The 22,523-nt window shown below is 41.6% G+C and overlaps 1 protein-coding gene across 2 annotated transcripts in view; it reads right to left on the bottom strand.

Annotated features, from left to right (window-relative positions):
* pou6f1 (POU class 6 homeobox 1) overlaps positions 1-22,523 on the bottom strand; it is an 81,573-nt gene that overhangs the window by 35,097 nt on the left and 23,953 nt on the right. For both annotated transcript variants that reach the window (XM_034173459.1, XM_034173458.1), the window contains 2 exons: positions 16,185-16,320; positions 15,938-16,106 (listed from right to left, as the gene is read on the bottom strand). In XM_034173459.1, the coding sequence (XP_034029350.1) occupies positions 15,938-16,106; positions 16,185-16,320 (305 nt within the window). The remainder of the gene's footprint in view (positions 1-15,937; positions 16,107-16,184; positions 16,321-22,523) is intronic.

Below are 22,523 nucleotides of genomic sequence, written 5' to 3'. Positions count from 1 at the left end.
CTCTGTGAATTTTCAGACCTTTTGTCTGACTTAGTGCTTAGCTCAGATAAGATAATTATAGTGGGCGATTTTAACATCCACACAGATGCTGAGAATGACAGCCTCAACACTGCATTTAATCTATTATTAGACTCAATTGGCTTTGCTCAAAATGTAAATGAGTCCACCCACCACTTTAATCATATCTTAGATCTTGTTCTGACTTATGGTATGGAAATTGAAGACTTAACAGTATTCCCTGAAAACTCCCTTCTGTCTGATCATTTCTTAATAACATTTACATTTACTCTGATGGACTACCCAGCAGTGGGGAATAAGTTTCATTACACTAGAAGTCTTTCAGAAAGCGCAGTATCTAGGTTTAAGGATATGATTCCTTCTTTATGTTCTCTAATGCCATATACCAACACAGTGCAGAGTAGCTACCTAAACTCTGTAAGTGAGATAGAGTATCTCGTCAGTAGTTTTACATCCTCATTGAAGACAACTTTGGATGCTGTAGCTCCTCTGAAAAAGAGAGCTTTAAATCAGAAGTGCCTGACTCCGTGGTATAACTCACAAACTCGCAGCTTAAAGCAGATAACCCGTAAGTTGCAGAGGAAATGGCATCTCACTAATTTAGAAGATCTTCACTTAGCCTGGAAAAAGAGTCTGTTGCTCTATTAAAAAGCCCTCCGTAAAGCTAGGACATCTTACTACTCATCACTAATTGAAGAAAATAAGAACAACCCCAGGTTTCTTTTCAGCACTGTAGCCAGGCTGACAAAGAGTCAGAGCTCTATTGAGCCGAGTATTCCTTTAACTTTAACTAGTAATGACTTCATGACTTTCTTTGCTAATAAAATTTTAACTATTAGAGAAAAAATTACTCATAACCATCCCAAAGACATATCGTTATCTTTGGCTGCTTTCAGTGATGCCGGTATTTGGTTAGACTCTTTCTCTCCGATTGTTCTGTCTGAGTTATTTTCATTAGTTACTTCCTCCAAACCATCAACATGTCTATTAGACCCCATTCCTACCAGGCTGCTCAAGGAAGCCCTACCATTACTTAATGCTTCGATCTTAAATATGATCAATCTATCTTTATTAGTTGGCTATGTACCACAGGCTTTTAAAGTGGCAGTAATTAAACCATTACTTAAAAGCCATCACTTGACCCAGCTATCTTAGCTAATTATAGGCCAATCTCCAACCTTCCTTTTCTCTCAAAAATTCTTGAAAGGGTAGTTGTAAAACAGATAACTGATCATCTGCAGAGGAATGGTCTATTTGAAGAGTTTCAGTCAGGTTTTAGAATTCATCATAGTACAGAAACAGCATTAGTGAAGGTTACAAATGATCTTCTTATGGCCTCAGACAGTGGACTCATCTCTGTGCTTGTTCTGTTAGACCTCAGTGCTGCTTTTGATACTGTTGACCATAAAATTTTATTACAGAGATTAGAGCATGCCATAGGTATTAAAGGCACTGCGCTGCGGTGGTTTGAATCATATTTATCTAATAGATTACAATTTGTTCATGTAAATGGGGAATCTTCTTCACAGACTGTTAATTATGGAGTTCCACAAGGTTCTGTGCTAGGACCAATTTTATTCACTTTATACATGTTTCCCTTAGGCAGTATTATTAGATGGCATTGCTTAAATTTTCATTGTTACGCAGATGATACCCAGCTTTATCTATCCATGAAGCCAGAGGACACACACCAATTAGCTAAACTGCAGGATTGTCTTACAGACATAAAGACATGGATGACCTCTAATTTCCTGCTTTTAAACTCAGATAAAACTGAAGTTATTGTACTTGGCCCGACAAATCTTACAAACATGGTGTCTAACCAGATCCTTACTCTGGATGGCATTACCCTGACCTCTAGTAATACTGTGAGAAATCTTGGAGTCATTTTTGATCAGGATATGTCATTCAATGTGCATATTAAACAAATATGTCTGACTGCGTTCAGTAATGTTGGTATTTGGTTAGACTCTTTCTCTCCAATTGTTCTGTCTGAGTTACTTTCATTAGTCACTTCCTCCAAACCATCAACATGTCTATTAGACCCCATTCCTACCAGGCTGGTCAAGGAAGCTCTACCGTTAATGAATGCTTCGATCTAAATTATGATCAATCTATCTTTATTAGTTGGCTATGTACCACAGGCTTTTAAGGTGGTAGTAATTAAACCATTACTTAAAAAGCCATCACTTGACCCAGCTATCTTAGCTAATTATAGGCCAATCTCCAACCTTCCTTTTCTCTCAAAAATTCTTGAAAGGGTAGTTGTAAAACAGCTAACTGATCATCTGCAGAGGAATGGTCTATTTGAAGAGTTTCAGTCAGGTTTCAGAATTCATCATAGTACAGAAACAGCATTAGTGAAGGTTACAAATGATCTTCTTATGGCCTCAGACAGTGGACTCATCTCTGTGCTTGTCCTGTTAGACCTCAGTGCTGCTTTTGATACTGTTGACCATAAAATTTTATTACAGAGATTAGAGCATGCCATAGGTATTAAAGGCACTGCGCTGCGGTGGTTTGAATCATATTTATCTAATAGATTACAATTTGTTCATGTAAATGGGGAATCTTCTTCACAGACTGAGGTTAATTATGGAGTTCCACAAGGTTCTGTGCTAGGACCAATTTTATTCACTTCATACATGTTTCCCTTAGGCAGTATTATTATACGGCATTGCTGTTGTGTGGGTCGCCAGAAGAGGAGGTACTGCTGGCCCACCACCACCAGATGGCGCCCTCCCTGGAGTGCGGGCTTCAGGCACGAGAGGGCGCAGTACCCATGGACACAGCCGGGAGTGACAGCTGTCACTCATTATCTCACAACAGCTGTCACTCATCTGCACTTCATCTTGCCACTCCATAAAGACCGGACTTCATCTCCACCTCGCTGCCGAGATATCGTCTACCTTAGGAGGTAATTTGTTCTCAGCCATTGTTTTGTCTACCACAGACAGTGTTTGCTTGTGCTATTTTTGCAGTAGGTTTTGTGAGTGCTTGCAGCTGGAGGCTGGGTTTGGACTGACGTCTTCACTCCAAACCTTTGATAAGTACACATACTACTGCACGTGCCAGCTTTGTGAATGAGAGGTGGAGGTGGAGTTCCACCATTGTTGTTACTGGGTGTTCATACACCCACATCTGATTGTCTCTGCTCCTCGCCAGCAGTACCAGATCCGACACGCGGAGACGGTGGCCACCTGGGGTTTTCGGGACTTGGCGGCTCCAGTATTCTCCAGGTTCGGTGGCGGAGGAAATCGTGTGGTTCCGGTTCTTCTCAGGACAGACGTCCTCTATCCTCGAGCCTGCCCACACGTCACCTTTGTTAATTGACTATTGTACACATTCTCTAATCTGCTGTGTTTGGTTGTGCATTTCACAACAGTAAAGTGTTCATATTTGACTCTTTCATTGTCCGTTCATTTACGCCCCCTGTTGTGGGTCCGTGTCACTACACTTTCACAACAATTGCTTAAATTTTCATTGTTACGCAGATGATACCCAGCTTTATCTATCCATGAAGCCAGAGGACACACACCAATTAGCTAAACTGCAGGAATGTCTTACAGACATAAAGACATGGATGACCTCTAATTTCCTGCTTTTAAACTCAGATAAAACTGAAGTTATTGTACTTGGCCCCACAAATCTTAGAAACATGGTGTCTAACCAGATCCTTACTCTGGATGGCATTACCCTGACCTCTAGTAATACTGTGAGAAATCTTGGAGTCATTTTTGATCAGGATATGTCATTCAATGCGCATATTAAACAAATATGTAGAACTGCTTTTTTGTATTTGCGCAATATCTCTAAAATTAGAAAGGTCTTGTCTCAGAGTGATGCTGAAAAACTAATTCATGCATTTATTTCCTCTAGGCTGGACTATTGTAATTCATTATTATCAGGTTGTTCTAAAAGTTCCCTGAAAAGCCTTCAGTTAATTCAAAATGCTGCAGCTAGAGTACTGACAGGGACTAGAAGGAGAGAGCATATCTCACCCATATTGGCCTCTCTTCATTCGCTTCCTGTTAATTCTAGAATAGAATTTAAAATTCTTCTTCTTACTTATAAGGTTTTGAATAATCAGGTCCCATCTTATCTTAGGGACCTCATAGTACCATATCACCCCAATAGAGCGCTTCGCTCTCAGACTGCAGGCTTACTTGTAGTTCCTAGGGTTTGTAAGAGTAGAATGGGAGGCAGAGCCTTCAGCTTTCAGGCTCCTCTCCTGTGGAACCAGCTCCCAATTCGGATCAGGGAGACAGACACCCTCTCTACTTTTAAGATTAGGCTTAAAACTTTCCTTTTTGCTAAAGCTTATAGTTAGGGCTGGATCAGGTGACCCTGAACCATCCCTTAGTTATGCTGCTATAGACTTAGACTGCTGGGGGGTTCCCATGATGCACTGAGTGTTTCTTTCTCTTTTTGCTCTGTATGCACCACTCTGCATTTAATCATTAGTGATTGATCTCTGCTCCCCTCCTCAGCCCCAACCAGTCCCAGCAGAAGACTGCCCCTCCCTGAGCCTGGTTCTGCTGGAGGTTTCTTCCTGTTAAAAGGGAGTTTTTCCTTCCCACTGTTGCCAAGTGCTTGTTCACAGGGGGTCGTTTTGACCGTTGGGGTTTTTCCGTAAATATTGTATGGCCTTGCCTTACAATATAAGGCGCCTTGGGGCAACTGTTTGTTGTGATTTGGCGCTATATAAATAAAATTGATTTGATTTGATTTGATAGTCCTCCCTCTTCTTTACTTAACTACAGTGTTTTGTATCTAATTCTTGGTCTTTTGCTGGCCCAGACAAATCTAGAAATCCATTTATCCCAGGACTTATATTGTGTTTCTGGGATCTGGTATGGAATAGCTTGAAAAAGGTATAACGATCTTGGCAGGATATTCATCTTTATCACCTCAATTTGTGTGCCCAAATCCAAGTTAAAAGCAGACCATCAGACCAAAGTCCTTCTGGATTTTATCATTAATGAGGCTGTAGTTAATTTTGAAGACACTGTTGAGTTTTTTTGCTATTACTACCCCAAGATATTTTATTGTTTTAGCATTTTATTTAATTCTATATTTTACAGTAAGTTCTGGTTTAGGAGAATAATTTAGTGACAAAATTTGTGTCTTTGTTAGATTTAATTTATACCCTGAATATTGTCCAAAATCTTCTAAAACTGTCATTAACTGAGGAAAAGTCCTGTCAGGATCCTGAAGATACAGAATAACATCATCTGCAAAAAGCCCAATGATGTGTTCCTGTTGTCCTATATTAATAGCTTTTAAATGTTTGTTCTGTCTAATTGCCTGTGCCAAGGGTTCAATAAAAATCGCAAACAATGTTGGACTAAGAGAGCATCCTTGACGTGTCCCGCGTTTTAAGGTGACCATTGATTTTGATCCTGGCTGTGAGTTCCTGATACAATGTTCTGATACACTGTATTATTTGCTTATTAAACCCTAATCTCTCCAACACCAGAAATAAAAATTCCCAGTTGACCCAATCAAAGGCCTTTTCTGCATCAAGTCTAACCCAAGTCCTGTTTTTGAATCTGATCTATTATATGCAAGGTGCGCCTTATGTTATCGTGGGTCTACCTCCCTTGAATGAACCCTGACTGGTCTTCGTCAATCAGATCAGATATAAACATTCCTAGTCTTTTCGAAATAACTGAGGCGAATATTTTATAGTACACATTTAGAATGGAGATAGGTCTGTATGATTAACAATCCTCTCTATTTCTCCCCTCCTTCGGAACAATTGAAATTATGGCCTCCCTCCATGATGGGGGCAGTTTTCCCTCTGTAAGTATTGAATTAAATGATTTTAGGAGCAGAGGACTTAACTCTTGCCTGTATAGTTTATACCATTCACTGGGGTAAACCATCACTACCTGGCATCTTGTTTGGCTTTAACCTACTGATTGCTTCATCTAGTTCTTTTTTAGTGATGTCCGAGGTCAAAATTTTGTTCTGTGCTTCACCTATTGATGGTAGGTCCAAGTAATCAAGGAATTGTTTCATCATCCAATTTTCTCTTACTGGGGGTTGTGAATATAAAGTTTCATAAAAATTTTTAAACTTTTTTCTATTTTTTCATGTTCATACACTAATTGTTTATTGTACGGGTCTCTAATTTTATGTATTGTGCTGGAGGTGTAACCTCAGCCGTCTTGCCAGATATTTAGTTGATCTGGAGCCTGATTCATAATAGTTCTGTTTTGTAAACCTTAATTATTTCCTCATGTCATCACTAAGAATGTCGTCTATCTGTTGTCTCGTTATTGTCATTTGTTGGAAAATAGCTCTATCCCCTTTAACTTTATGTTGCTGTTCTAGTAACCCTTATTCTTTAACTGAATTATCATAGATTTGCCATTTGATCCTTTTTAGGTATGTAGCTCTTGATATTAATCTGCCCCTCATAACTACTTTAACTGTGTCCCACATTATGGTAGCATCCACGGGGCTGTTTTCAATCTCTTCAATACAACTTTTGATTTATTTTTTAACCTCCTCTTTTACTTTTTGATTGTTTAGCATACCTATATTTAATTTCCATAGTGTGTTTTTTATTGTCCCATTTATATCAAATCAAAATCAAATCAATTTTATTTATATAGCGCCAAATCACAACAAACAGTTGCCCCAAGGCGCTTTACATTGTAAGGCAAAAGCCATACAATAATAACGGAAAAACCCCAACGGTCATAACGATCCCCTGTAAGCAAGCACTTGGCGACAGTGGGAAGGAAAAACTCCCTTTTAACAGGAAGAAACCTCCAGCAGAACCAGGCTCAGGGAGGGGCAGTCTTCTGTTGGGACTGGTTGGGGCTGAGGGAGAGAACCAGGAAAAAGACATGCTGTGGAGGGGAGCAGAGATCAATCACTAATGATTAAATGCAGAGTTGTGCATACAGAGCAAAAAGAGAAAGAAACACTCAGTGCATCATGGGAACCCCGCAGCAGTCTAAGTCTATAGCAGCATAACTAAGGAATGGTTCAGGGTCACCTGATCCAGCCCTAACTATAAGCTTTAGCAAAAAAGGAAAGTTTTAAGCCTAATCTTAAAAGTAGAGAGGGTGTCTGTCTCCCTGATCTGAATTGGGAGCTGGTTCCACAGGAGAGGAGCCTGAAAGCTGAAGGCTCTGCCTCCCATTCTACTCTTACAAACCCTAAGAACTACAAGTAAGCCTGCAGTCTGAGAGCGAAGCACTCTATTTGGGTGATATGGTACTATGAGGTCCCTAAGATAAGATGGGACCTGATTATTCAAAACCTTATAAGTAAGAAGAAGAATTTTAAATTCTATTCTGGAATTAACAGGGAGCCAATGAAGAGAGGCCAATATGGGTGAAATATGCTCTCTCCTTATAGTCCCCGTCAGCACTCTAGCTGCAGCATTTTGAATTAACTGAAGGCTTTTCAGGGACCTTTTAGGACAACCTAATAATAATGAATTACAGTAGTCCAGCCTAGAGGAAATAAATGCATGAATTAGTTTTTCAGCATCACTCTGAGACAAGACCTTTCTAATTTTAGAGATATTGCGCAAATGCAAAAAAGCAGCCCTACATACTTGCTTAATATGCGCATTGAAGGACATATCCTGATCAAAAATGACTCCAAGATTTCTCACAGTATTACTGGAGGTCAGGGTAATGCCATCCAGAGTAAGGATCTGGTTAGACACCATGTTTCTAAGATTTGTGGGGCCAAGTACAATAACTTCAGTTTTATCTGAGTTTAAAAGCAGGAAATTAGAGGTCATCCATGTCTTTATGTCTGTAAGACAATCCTGCAGTTTAACTAATTGGTGTGTGTCCTCTGGCTTCATGGATAGATAAAGCTGGGTATCATCTGTGTAACAATGAAAATTTAAGCAATGCTGTCTAATAATACTGCCTAAGGGAAGCATGTATAAAGTGAATAAAATTGGTCCTAGCACAGAACCTTGTGGAACTCCATAATTAACCTTAGTCTGTGAAGAAGATTCCCCATTTACATGAACAAATTGTAATCTATTAGATAAATATGATTCAAACCACCGCAGCGCAGTGCCTTTAATACCTATGGCATGCTCTAATCTCTGTAATAAAATTTTATGGTCAACAGTATCAAAAGCAGCACTGAGGTCTAACAGAACAAACACAGAGATGAGTCCACTGTCTGAGGCCATAAGAAGATCATTTGTAACCTTCACTAATGCTGTTTCTGTACTATGATGAATTCTAAACCCTGACTGAAACTCTTCAAATAGACCATTCCTCTGCAGATGATCAGTTAGCTGTTTTACAACTACCCTTTCAAGAATTTTTGAGAGAAAAGGAAGGTTGGAGATTGGCCTATAATTAGCTAAGATAGCTGGGTCAAGTGATGGCTTTTTAAGTAATGGTTTAATTACTGCCACCTTAAAAGCCTGTGGTACATAGCCAACTAACAAAGATAGATTGATCATATTTAAGATCGAAGCATTAATTAATGGTAGGGCTTCCTTGAGCAGCCTGGTAGGAATGGGGTCTAATAGACATGTTGATGGTTTGGAGGAAGTAACTAATGAAAATAAGACAGAACAATCAGAGAGAAAGAGTCTAACCAAATACCAGCATTACTGAAAGCAGCCAAAGATAACAATGTGTCTTTGGGATGCTTATGAGTAATTTTTTCTCTAATAGTTAAAATTTTATTAGCAAAGAAAGTCATGAAGTCATTACTAGTTAAAGTTAAAGGAATACTCAGCTCAACAGAGCTCTGACTCTTTGTCAGCCTGGCTACAGCGCTGAAAAGAAACCTGGGGTTGTTCTTATTTTCTTCAATTAGTGATGAGTAGTAAGATGTCCTAGCTTTACGGAGGGCTTTTTATAGAACAACAGACTCTTTTTCCAGGCTAAGTGAAGATCTTCTAAATTAGTGAGACGCCATTTCCTCTCCAACTTACGGGTTATCTGCTTTAAGCTGCGAGTTTGTGAGTTATACGAGGGAGTCAGGCACTTCTGATTTAAGGCTCTCTTTTTCAGAGGAGCTACAGCATCCAAAGTTGTGCTCAATGAGGATGTAAAACTATTGACGAGATAATCTATCTCACTCACAGAGTTTAGGTAGCTACTCTGCACTGTGTTGGTATATGGCATTGGAGAACATAAAGAAGGAATCATATCCTTAAACCTAGTTACAGCGCTTTCCGAAAGACTTCTACTGTAATGAAACTTACTCCCCACTGCTGGGTAGTCCATTAAAGTAAATGTAAATGTTATTAAGAAATTATCAGACAGAAGGGAGTTTTCAGGGAATACTGTTAAGTCTTCAATTTCCATACCATAAGTCAGAACAAGATCTAAAGTATGGTTAAAGTGGTGGGTGGACTCATTTACATTTTGAGCGAAGCCAATTGAGTCTAATAAGATTAAATGCAGTGTTGAGGCTGTCATTCTCAGCATCTATGTGGATGTTAAAATCATCCACTATAATTATCTTATCTGAGCTAAGCACTAAGTCAGACAAAAGGTCTGAAAATTCACAGAGAAACTCACAGTAATGACCAGGAGGACGATAGATAACAACAAATAAAACTGGTTTTTGGGACTTCCAATTTGGATGGACAAGACTAAGAGGCAAGCTTTCAAATGAATTAAAGCTCTGTCTGGGTTTTTGATGAATTAATAAGCTGGAGTGGAAGATTGCTGCTAATCTTCCCCCTCGGCCCGTGCTACGAGCATTCTGACAGTTAGTGTGACTCGGGGGTGTTGACTCATTTAAACTAACATATTCATCCTGCTGTAACCAGGTTTCTGTAAGGCAGAATAAATCAATATGTTGATCAATTATTATATAATTTACTAACAGGGACTTAGAAGAGAGAGACCTAATGTTTAATAAACCACATTTAACTGTTTTAGTCTGTGGTGCAGTTGAAGGTGCAATATTATTATTATTATTATTATTTTTTTTTTTATGCTTAAATAGATTTTTACTGGTTGTTGGTGGTCTGGGAGGAGGCACCGTCTCTACGGGGATGGGGTATTGGGGGATGGCAGGGGGAGAGAAGCTGCAGAGAGGTGTGTAAGACTACAACTCTGCTTCCTGGTCCCAACCCTGGATAGTCACAGTTTGGAGGGTTTAATAAAATTGGCCAGATTTCTAGAAATGAGAGCTGCTCCATCCAAAGTGGGATGGATGCCGTCTCTCCTAACAAGACCAGGTTTTCCCCAGAAGCTTTGCCAATTATCTATGAAGCCCACCTCATTTTTTGGACACCACTCAGACAGCCAGCAATTCAAGGAGAACATGCGTCTAAACATGTCACTCCCGGTCCGATTGGGGAGGGGCCCAGAGAAAACTACAGAGTCCGACATTGTTTTTGCAAAGTTACACACCAATTCAATGTTAATTTTAGTGACCTCCGACTGGCGTAACTGGGTGTCATTACTGCCGACGTGAATTACAATCTTATCAAATTTACGCTTAGCCTTAGCCAGCAGTTTCAAATTTCCTTCAATGTCACCTGCTCTGGCCCCCGGAAGACAACTGACTATGGTTGCTGGTGTCGCTAACTTCACATTTCTCAAAACAGAGTCGCCAATAACCAGAGTTTGTTCCTCGGCGGGTGTGTCGCCGAGTGGGGAAAAATGGTTAGAGATGTGAACGGGTTGGTGGTGTACACGGGGCTTGTGTTTAGGACTACGCTTCCTCCTCACAGTCACCCAGCCGGTCTGCTTTCCCAGCTGCTCGGGATCTGCTGGGGGACAGCTAACGGCGGCTAAGCTACCTTGGTCTGCACCAACTACAGGGGCCTGGCTAGCTGTAGGATTTTCCAAGTTGCGGAGCCGAGTCTCCAATTCGCCCAGCCTGGCCTCCAAAGCTACGAATAAGCTACACTTATTACAAGTACCATTACTGCTAAAGGAGGAGGACAAGGAATAACTAAACATTTCACACCCAGAGCAGAAAAGTGCGGGAGAGACAGGAGAAGCCGCCATGCTAAACCGGCTAAGAGCTAGTAGCTGCGCTAAGCTAGCGGATTCCTAAAAACACACAAAGTGAATAATGTGTAAATAATTTAGAGGTGATTCAGCAGAGGGAGTGCTTTAGTTAAGGCACGTGAAGACTACACTGTGAAACAAATTGTTATCTAGTTATCTAGATCAATCTAACTACGCAGATTAAACAGCTAACAGATACAGCAAAGCATCGCTGTGCTCCGGAACAGGAAGTGATACAATACCGCAGTGAGAGCCAACCACCAGACACTTGTGAGCTGCAGAGTTCAGGGGCTGTAGCTTAGCATGGCGGACAAAGAGCTAATTCAGCCAGCACCATCTTTGCTGAAGGCAAATGTTTGGGTGCATTTTGGATTTTATTATTTGCTGTGTAAGAAGGAGCTTGACATGACTTATGCAGTGTGCAAAATCTGCAAAATGAAAGTCAAGTACTTCGGAAACACTTCAAATCCGCAAGCCCACATGCTACGTCATCACCTGGAGCTAAAAGAGGGGAGCAGCGGTCTCTGCCGACTACTGACCAGCGCGTCGCTAAACTGCCAGCCAACTCCAAAGAAGCAAAGCAGATAAGTAAATTTACATCTAGAATCACTTGATTAACCTTGTAAAGCTGCATTTTCTTAAACAAACATTTTTTAAGTAATATAACTATTTCTCAGAGCTCAGAAAATTGATTCTGAATTGAATCATCACCCCAAGAATCGGAATTGAATTGAATTGTGAGTTGTTGAACGATTCACATCCCTACTGGATAGATGGGTTTTATTCCTCTTTTTGTTTGTGATATCAAGCTTGTCATTTAAAATCATAATAAAGTCCCCTGTGCAAATTAGGACACCCTCATTTTCCAAAGTTAATATTTCAAACAGTGCCTTTAGAAAAACGTTAGCACTATTGGGATGTACATAAACATTTGCTAGGGTAACTGTATTATTCTATTTTACCTTTTACAATTATGTATCGCCCCTCTTTATCCTTAATTTCTTTAATTTATTCAAAATTAACAGAACTTGAGATCAATATGGCCACTCCTCTTTTAGGGCCTTTCTTAAAGCTACTATAAAATGTGTTTTTATAGCCAAGCTTCTTTAGTTTCTCATGCTCTTGCTGAGAAAGATGTTTCTTGTAAGTATATCGCCTCAATGTTTTCTTTTCTCATCTTAGCCAGTATTTTCCCCCTCTTAATTGGGCTGTTTAAACCATTAACATTTAAGGATACAATATTTACCATATTATCTTGTGTCATTAGAATGGACAAAAAATAAAATCAGTAGCCCCACCAACAATGTAAAAACAAAAACAAACAACTGAACAAAAAATACAACTGGACTCCAAAAGGTGGAAGGATCTCCTGTCCTTCCAGCCATTTGATCCCGTTGGAGAACCAAGGGAAAAACCTCTTGTCAAAAGACGGCCCTAACTTGGTACTGACTTCCATGTCAAACATGGGAGTCACCGCAAATGTGTCCAATGTATAAATTTTAAACTAAGTAAGCACACAGGGCCTGAGCAGCCTAGTTTGTGCATATATTGGGTCTTAATGTTAGTAACTATTTACCCTTGAGATGCCTGAATTTTCACACCATTTTATTTACTTTTCTACTTCACCATCATTGGTCCGAGGGTCTTTGGAAGTTTTGTAACTTTTCCTTAGCTCATTGTGATGCCGCTGCATTGTTCCTCCGCGTCGCCTCCGTGCGCTGCCATCCCATCGCTGTGTGGAGTCGCACCTCCGGTGCTGCGTCAGGCGAGGGCAGGATCCTGCGTCTCCCCATGAGACCGCATCTCTTCAGCTCTGCGTTGACCTCACTCACGTTGCTATAGGAATGGACTCCCGTATCCCAGTGAATCCTCATCTTGGTGAACGCTGTCTGGAATCTGATCCCTTTCTCCTTTAAACCTCTTTTAGCAGCGTTGTATTCTTCTCTTTTGGGGTCGTGTAGTCGTGGTCAAATGACATTGTTTTATTTCCCTGTTGTATTTTTTTCTTCCACAACTCTCTCAGGACCCTCTCCTTAGTAACATATTCCAGAAATGTCACAATGATTGGTCTCAGCTAGTGTCCGATGGCGGGTCTCTGTGCCAGCAAGCGGTGTGCATGTTGAATTTGCAGCGCTGTGCCCTCTGGTAAATTAAGCTCGCGTTGAAGAAGGTTTTCCACAAACTTTATGACAGACTCACCCTCTTCCCCTTCACTAACTCCGTAAATACGGATGTTATTCCTCCGTGACCTGGACTCCAAATCCGTGAGCTTGTCTTGTAGGGTTTTTTGCTGTTTCAGTAAAGGAATCAGCAAGTCATTTGCTTCCTGAGCCCAGTTTTCCAGCTTCTCCACCCGTGCTTCCATCTCGCTCACTTTCACACCCTGTAGCTGCTGCTCAGAAGAGAGTGAAGTGAGCCTGTGGTTCATCTCTTCTTTAAAGCTTTCCAACTTTTCATTCATGTCTCTTCTTAGGGCTTCACCAAATGCACTGAAATCCCCCTTCATGTCCGTTTTCAGGCTTCGTATCTCCTCCGTGATGCTCTTCAAACATGTGCTAATGTTCATGTTAGCATGTTCGGTGTTTTCCTCTAGCTCGGAAGCTAACTCACTGTCGGCTTCACCATCAGAATTTTTAGACTGATTATTTCGGCCATCAAGATCTTTTTGTTTTCTCTTCATACTCATAGCAACTTATTTCCAAATCTTCAAAGTTTTCGGGTTTTAGGGGAAGTTCTGCGTTCAGCTTTCAGGAGCTCTGAAGCTTCGCACCCTACCTCACCATGGCGTAACCGGAAGTCCTAAGTAACATTTTCAACACAATCCCATCGTCATGTCTTCCAAAGAGGAAGCAGAGACTGGGGACTCAGAGGTGGACTCATCCATCACCCAGGCCGAAGTCACTGAGGTGGTCAGAAAACTCCTTGGTGGCAAGGCTCCTGGGGTGGATGAAGTCCGTCCTGAGTACGTTAAGTCTCTGGATGTCGGGGAACTGTCTTGGTTGACACACTTCTGCAACATCGTGTGGCGGTCGGGTCAGTGCCTCTGGATTAGCAGACCGGGGTAGTGGTCCCTCTGTTTAAGAAGGGGGACCAGAGGGTGTGTTCCAACTACAGGGGGATCACACTCGTCAGCCTCCCTGGTAAGGTCTATTCCAGAGTACTGGAGAGGAGAATTCGACCGATAGTCGAACCTCGGATTCAGGAGAAGCAGTGTGGTTTTCATCCTAGTCGCGGCACACTGGACCAGCTCTACACCCTCCATCGGGTGCTCGAGGGTTCATGGGAGGTCGCCCAACCAGTCCACATGTGCTTTGTGGATCTGGAGAAGGCGTTTGACCATGTCCCTCGAGGCGCCCTGTGGGGGGTGCTCCGGGAGTACGGGGTCCGGGGTCCTTTGCTAAGGGCTATCTGGTCCCTGTATGACCACAGCAGGAGCTTGGTTTGCATTGCCGGTAGTAAGTCAAACCCGTTTCCAGTGCATGTTGGCCTCCGCCAGGGCTGCCCTTTGTCACCGGTTCTGTTCATTAGCTTTATGGATAGAATTTCTAGGCGCAGTCAGGGTGTAGAGGGGGTCCGGTTTGGGAACCACAGAATCTTGTCTCTGCTGTTTGTGGATGATGTGGTTCTGTTGGCTTCGTCAAATCAGGGCCTTCAGCGTGCACTGGGGAGGTTTGCAGCTGAGTGTGAAGTGTCCGGGATGAAAATCAGCACCTCCAAATCCAAGACCATGGTTCTCAACCGGAAAACGTTGCCTTGCCCTCTTCAGGTCGGTGGAGTGTTTAAGTGGAGTTTAAGTATCTCGGGGTCTTGTTCACGAGTGAGGGACGGATGGAGCGTGAGCTCGACAGACGGATCAGTGCAGCGTCTGCAGTGATGTGGTCGCTGTATCGGACCGTCGTGGTGAAGAGAGAGCTGAGCATGGGTGCAAAGCTCTTGATTTACCGATCGATCTACATTCCAGCCCTCACCTGTGGTCATGAGATTTGGCTCTGACCAAAAGAACAAGATCGCGAGTACAAGCGGCTGAGATGAGTTTCCTCCGCAGGGTGGCTGGGCGCTCCCTTAGAGATAGGGTGAGGAGCTCAGTCACTCGGGAGGAGCTCGGAGTCGAGCCGCTGCTCCTCCACATCGAAAGGAGCCAGCTGAGGTGGCTCGGGCATCTTTTCCGGATGCCCCCTGGACACCTTGCTGGAGAGGTGTTTCGGGCACTTCCCATTGGGAGGAGGCCCTGGAGAAGACCCAGGACACGCTGGAGGGACTACATCTCTTAGCTGGCTTTTGGGGTCCCCCGGAGGTGCTGGGGGAGGTGTGTGTGGATCGGGAGGTCTGGGCGGCTTTGCTTGAGCTGCTGCCCCCACGCCCGACCCGAAGTGTAAGAAAATGGATTGATGGATTTTCAACACAGGACATTTACTTGTAACAGAGTACTTCTTGTGTGTGGTAATAACAGGTGATCTGAGCACTTCTTCCAGAACAAGCAATAAACAGACACATTTTCAACTTATTATCTATCATGGTAAGCCTGAGCCTGGTTCTGCTGGAGGTTTCTTCCTGTTAAAAGGGAGTTTTTCCTTCCCACTGTAGCCAAGTGCTTGCTCACAGGGGGTCGTTTTGACCATTGGGGTTTTACATAATTATTGTATGGCCTTGCCTTACAATATAAAGCGCCTTGGGGCAACTGTTTGTTGTGATTTGGCGCTATATAAAAAAATTGATTGATTGATTGATTGATACATCTAATACTAGGATGGAAAATCTTCCATAAAATGAACTGAATCTACTTTACCAGTCAAAGGTTTGGGCACACTTGTGTGATCCAGATATTATTATTATTATTTTATTTTTTTTATTAAATTAATAAAACACATTTATTATTTATTTTATTCACATAGGTTTCCATATGGTGGGACCCAATTAGGCATCAGATTGTTGTTGCTTACCTGCAAATGGCAGACTGGCTGTATGCTGGGCCTTCAGTTGCAGTCAGAGCCTGCCCTACTTGTGTCTGCGTAAGCCCCAAGGACAGGCGACGGATCTTGAAATTCTTGGCAAATTCTCTAATTTCCTCCAGATTAATGCCGTCCTCATTGCTAACAATTTGCTGAGGTTCTAAGATTGGGAAGAGTCAAGTTAAAATATATACTTTTAAAACAGGATCAGTCCTTGGGCAAGAAAAGGTGTACATACTATTGATAAGCTGGCCAACTTTTGCAATGTCTCCACAGGTGATGGGTACAGTGGTGGAGAGTGTGGTGGAGGTCTTCAGGACAGACGGCTGTGGAGCGATTACAACTGGTGACTGGGTGACAGTCGTTACCGAAGCCTGGCAGGGAACACATCAAAAATCTGAAGTCAATGCATATTTTTGGATTTAAAATGGAGACAATAGGGTGAGATGGAGACAGATGATCTTCTATGAGGACCCCTTACAAGAGCAGCCAAACGAAAAAGATGTACACAAGCTCCGTGGTACACTGAAGTCCTATCCAGGGCATTCCACACCATTTGGCCAATTATCACTGGGGTAGGCTCCAGCACCCCTGTAACCCTCCACCGGACTAAGTAGGTTTAGAATCAGTGGAATTGTTGACATCTGTGTGTGTGAGGCATCACTGTAAAGCACTTAGACTATAAAAGTGCTATGTACTGTGCCATAGAAATTTACATACAATAGACTATTTATCATAGAAAATTAATTGGTGAATTAAGTACAACGTGAAGGTAGGGTTAGGGTTAGGTCCTGTATCAGCTTCCACGCAACATGGTCAATCCAAAGCTTCATGATTTGAAACTGCACGGACAGGTCCTGGAAAACATGGACCACTTTCCATACCTGTGCAGCTATGTGTCATCAAATGCCAACATCAATGACGAGATCCAACACAGACTCAAATGTGCTGGAACTATCTTCAGCCAACTTCGCACTTGTGTTTTCAACAACAGAGACCTTCAACAGGAGGCGAAAATCCTCATTTGCAAAGCTGTTGTCATGTCAACCCTGCTGTACGACCTACTGCCGCCAAGATGCACCAGTGCGTGCCGCTTAGGGATGGGTATCGAGAACCGGTTCCTTTCGAGTATCGTTAAGAAATGATTCAATCCACTGACATCAATAAGCTTTTTGCTTAACGATTCTGTTATCGGTCCTTCAGAGTGGCCACTGTTTTGGGGGGTGTTTGTCAGGAAAATTATCATTTCTGTACATTGACTGACAGTGGGTCCGTAATCAACTTTTCTGCAGCGCGGCTTTGCTTTGAACCTTGAACCAATCGAAGCAGTGGTTCGCAGATTGAAGCAGTGCTTCGATCTATTGCTTCATTTATTCTTTCTTTCGCTTAATTTCCCCCCACTAAAACCCTAAAGAGCATACATCTGTGAGTATTATTTACCTTTTTTATGTTAAACTGACCTGTTATGGTCTTCTGAAACAGTTGATAGATGTATTTTATAACTTAAAAACGGGAGTGATGCTAACATGTTAGCATGTCTATGGCATTTTCGATGTTAAAACTTAGCATTAAGCAGTTGCAGCTGTCATCACGTTCGGGTGCATTTGTTTTCAAATTGTAATATTTTTTAAATTTATTTTTGTTTATATATTAAGAATCTAATGATTATTATATACAATCTATGCTTATTATACACAATTTTAGAGAAAGAGACAAAAAGGACCTAAATAGAAACACAACAGAAAATATAAAAACAACTAACAATGAACATAAATAAATAAACAAATAAATAAGTGTTTCCTGTGAACACCTAGTGACTCTTACACCTCCACTTCATCCCTGTTTTATTTAAGTTTAATAACAGTTTGTTTCGGTCAAACCATATTTTCAATGTGTTAATTTCTTCAGTGATTTCCTCCAGAACTATCTGCCAAACTAGAAAACTGCTGCATCCTAGTAAGAGCAGAATACTACTGGAATGAATTTGAATAAGGTTTTTTTTTCTCACCTAAATTTGATGCTGCACTCACGGCAGTTTATTGTCTGGAATAGTCCCAGATTGCATTTCAGAGCTTCTAGAATTGAAACATTTTCGTGCAGGTGGTGTTGGGGGTTAATTTTGGGTTTCAGCTTTTTTTGTTTTTCACTACTTTCATCCCTGAATATGTCAATTGTGAGTCACTTTTGTGCGGATTAAACTGGGACTCCTGTCTTGTTGCGAGAAAGAAACGAGAATCTCTCTGCCAAGTCAAGTTAGAAGGATAGAGTCCAGTCGGAATTAATAACTTCAAAGCGAATCACCGTTTTGTTTATTTTTATTTATGTCCAGAGATCAGGGATACAGTGACCAATTTCATATTTATTTACTTTAAGACTCAATGAAATACATAGAAAACCTGTAAAGCCTACTTTTAGTATAAAAATCACGAGGTATCGATAAGGGAATCGATAAGGAATCGGATCGATAAGCAGAATCGATAATGGCATCGATATTGATAAAATCTTATCAATACCCATCCCTAGTGCCGCTTGAGTTCATCTATTAAACTATCCAACAAAACCAATCAGTCAACACGCAGATGTAGTGAAAGATTAACTTCATCAGCAGAGGTAACAAATCATGGAAAAGAAACAGGTTGCTTTCAAAAACAGAAAGTTCTGGTGTCGCACACCGAACAGTCACCTTAAAAATTGGTCCGCCCTGCTGCCACTGCGTATGCGTCATTTTGGACCACAGCAGCTCTTCTGAGTGGACTCTCTTCACCTAAAGTGATCAAATGGACCCTTTATAGGGCAAGTGACTATTTTTGGTAATTTCCACACACTTTGTATTTGCCCCCCCATACCTGAGTAAGGCTGAGAAACTAATGGTCCTCATTCAGCCAATCAGAAGGGATCAGCCAATGTCAAAAGTCCCTCCACTGTGAAATTTGACCAGTCAGGTGAGACCTGGGGTGTCTCCAACTTTCTCTTTTTTCTGAAGGCCAAAAAAGGCACCCATGTGGCTCGCCTAACTGTACATTTCTGTACAGACCAACAAAACTAATTATGGTAAGTTGATGAAACTTACATATTTTATTGTTAAGTTGTGCTAAGTTATGACGTGTGTTGTTTGTGGAGTACTTGGTGAAATTACAGCATGAAAAATGTGGACACCATTTTTGATCATATGCCCGGTTCTCTTAAAAATTAGTGTTAATTACCTTTGTCTATTTTTAAACATATGCCCAATACGCTGTAGAATTTATAATTACACAATTTTCATGACAAGAAAGCAATAAATCTAAGGAAATTGAGTTAGGTTTTAGGTTTAAGTTTTGAAAACACTATACAGTGATTCAGAGTTAATTTTGGCCAATTTTTAGAAATGATACAGATGATTTTGGCCAGTTTGTGCCCTGTTATTATATTGTGTGTAATTTTTAGGCAATCTCTGCTAGAATGTTTTATGAGAAAAGGAGGGAGACGGTTGTCATGCCTGCCCACCCTGCCATCAGTGATGATGATGATGATGAGGAGGAAGATGATGAAGTGGCAGACCCTGATTATGTCCCACTCACCCACAACCAGGACTTTCCAGGCCCAAATGACACTGGCCCCTGTGCCAAGAAGAAGTGCATTCAACCTGCAGTGGAAGTTCTCCAGGACAGTGGTAGTGACAGTTTCAGTGAGGACAGTGATGGTGATGATGATGATGATAATGTGCAGCAAGCACCACAAGCCCAGAAGCCAAGCAAATCCAGTAAGTCTGCAGCTAGGCCAACCACTTGGCACAAAGTTGACCTGAACAACACAGCCCTTCCTGAATACCAGCACATCCCCCCTGAATACATTGATATGCCTTTTCAGTACTTTAGAAGATACTTTGATGCCCAGATGATTAGTCATATCACATACCAAACCAACCTATATGCTGCTCAGAAGGATATCAACACCACTTTCACCACCAATGAGAATGAAGTAATGACATTTCTGGCCATCCTAATTTATATGGGTGTAGTTCAGCTCCCATCTATTGAAGATTACTGGGCCATGGAGACCAGGGTTCCTCAAGTTGCCAACCTTATGTCATCAAAGAGGTTCAGACTGCTGAGAAGGGTTATCCACTTCAATGACAACACTCAGATTACTGATACCTGTGACCGTTTCTTCAAAGTCCGGCCACTGTCCAGCTTCCTCACTACTGCCTTCAGACGCGAGCCACAGACCCCCAAACAGTCTGTAGATGAGGTGATGGTTGCCTACAAAGAGAAGACAGCTGGCAGCCTGAGGCAATATATTAAAAATAAGCCAGACACATGGGGATTTAAGTTGTTTGCTAGGGCCTCTGAGGATGGCTTCATCCATGACATTGTGCTATACCAGGGCAAGACCACCTTGGATGCCCATGATGTACTCCTGACGAATGAACAAAAAGTCTTGGGTGCCACCAGCCAGAATGTCGCTGTCCTGGCCAGTACCATGTCGTCCCCCACCACCACAGCCATTTTTGCTGACAACTTTTTCACCAGCCTGGAGCTAGTGTGGTACCTCCGAGTCCACAATTGCAGGTACACAGGGACAGCCAGGGACAACAGAATCAGAAAGCCTCCACTCAAGTCCATCAAAGAGATGGATAAAAAGGATGTCCCTCGTGGTACTTGACTACGTTACCAGTGATGATGGAGTACTGGCCGTCAGGTGGAAGGACAACAAAATGGTCACTCTGCTGTCAACAGACATGGGGGTGGAGCCAATGTCCTCAGTCATCAGGTACTGCAGTGAGACCAAGATGAAAGAGCCTGTGAGCTGTCCAGCTGTCATCAACAGTTATAATGCTAACATGGGGGGCACCAATAAAAGTGACATGCTTGTACACCTCTACTGCACCCCCATGAAGTCCAAGAGGTGGTATTTGTGTCTGTTTGCGTACATCCTTGATATCAGTCTCACAAATGCATGGGCTGTATACAGGTGAATGTTATAGTCTAAAAGTGATGTTCTAATGTTTATTTATTGGATTTTTATTTACCACTTATGGGCAAGGAACCAAATACGGTAACTTCGTTGACCTCAAATTTCTAAAGAATTTTAATTTTTTTTTTCAAATGTAATAACAGAAATAAAGTTTGGTTATGGCCTTCAATAACAGTGTGGTGTTGAATTTTTGAATTTCAAAGTATTTCAATGGGTGCCCTGTAAAGGGTTAACCATCAAATGACAAGGTAAAACCTCTTAAACCATTCTAAAGTCATTTTTAAGCAGAAACAAGGTAATTTTAAGCAGAAATGAGGAGATACTCAGTAGCCACAGTGCTCTGATCACTTTCTCCGTCTTTTATGATGAAATAATGTTGAATTTATGTGGAAATGATTATTGTACAAAATGTCAGATATCTGTCGCTGAGACAAATGATGACTGGAGTGCAGCTTTAAGCAGAAACGAGGTGATAATCTGTGAACCGTGGCTGATGACGCATGCGCAGTAAAAGCAGGGCGGACCAGTTTTTTTTTGGGGGGGGGGGGGGGGGGGGGCGTTTGGTCTGCGACACCGGCTTCACTTGTGCCCGTTCTCCATGTAATGTGGAGTTACACCAGCAAGGGTATCTGATGTAAAAATTGTCAGATCAACATGCAGATCCATCTGCTGAGGTGACCCAGAGCACAGAAAAAAAGAAAGTGAGAAGCTGAAAGAACTTCATTAATGTCAATTCTGTCATTTGTACAAAGTTAAAATATAACATATATCTTTAAATGTTGAATAATGCACTAATTCTGAGGTTCTGTAACAAATACAGATAGATCGCAAAGGATTCTGTGTAAAAGTGCCTCTGCTAAACACTGATTGGTTCAGTCATTCATTATGTAAACCAACACGTTAATGTGATGTGTGTCGTGTGTTGGTGTTTACAGATAAAAGTGCTTTTGTAAAATATTCCATTTTTTATTTGTAAAAACAGGCATTTTTATGGAGCCCTGGAAGTGTCATCGCAAAATGTTTTGCATGTGGAGAGAATGTGCGCTCAATTTATTAGTGCCGTGCGCACGTTTGATGATGTAAAATGTGCACTCAATACTGTCTACATAAATGTTGGCTTTACACTGTGCGAGTTTTGGCCCTTTTTCAGATGATTTTTTCATTCGTGCGAGAATTTTTTGGACCGAGTTTCAGGTTAATCGCACGTCCTGCATCGTATAGTGTACATGGAGTAACAAGCTGCGTTTAATATCTCACGACCACCTCCTGATCGCCAATCACATGGTCGAATGAAAATCAAACCTGTTTGATATTATTCTGGTCGGCCGTCGTGAGGTTATCCTGCTGATGAAAAGTTACAAGCATCCAACCGCTCGCACTGTGCCTGTGCAACACTGCAGAGCTGTCTTGTAATGTTTTTTTTGTTTTTTTTTGCTGTTGTTTTGTTTTGTTTATAAACTTAATTTGTAAAAAAAAAAAAAAAGCCATTTGCAAAGCCAAAAGTTGATTTGACAATCATCTGATATAACCGGGGTAAAAATAAATATAACACTGCCATCTACTGGTGCCCAGACGCTTAGTACTTAGGGCAAATACTGCCATGAACACTACTGGCCAGCAG

The sequence above is a fragment of the Thalassophryne amazonica genome, chromosome 6 (genome assembly GCF_902500255.1).
Source record: "Thalassophryne amazonica chromosome 6, fThaAma1.1, whole genome shotgun sequence".
Taxonomy (NCBI): domain Eukaryota; kingdom Metazoa; phylum Chordata; class Actinopteri; order Batrachoidiformes; family Batrachoididae; genus Thalassophryne; species Thalassophryne amazonica.
The sequence above is the reverse complement of the archived record's forward strand: the minus strand, read 5'-3'. Positions and strand labels throughout refer to the sequence as shown.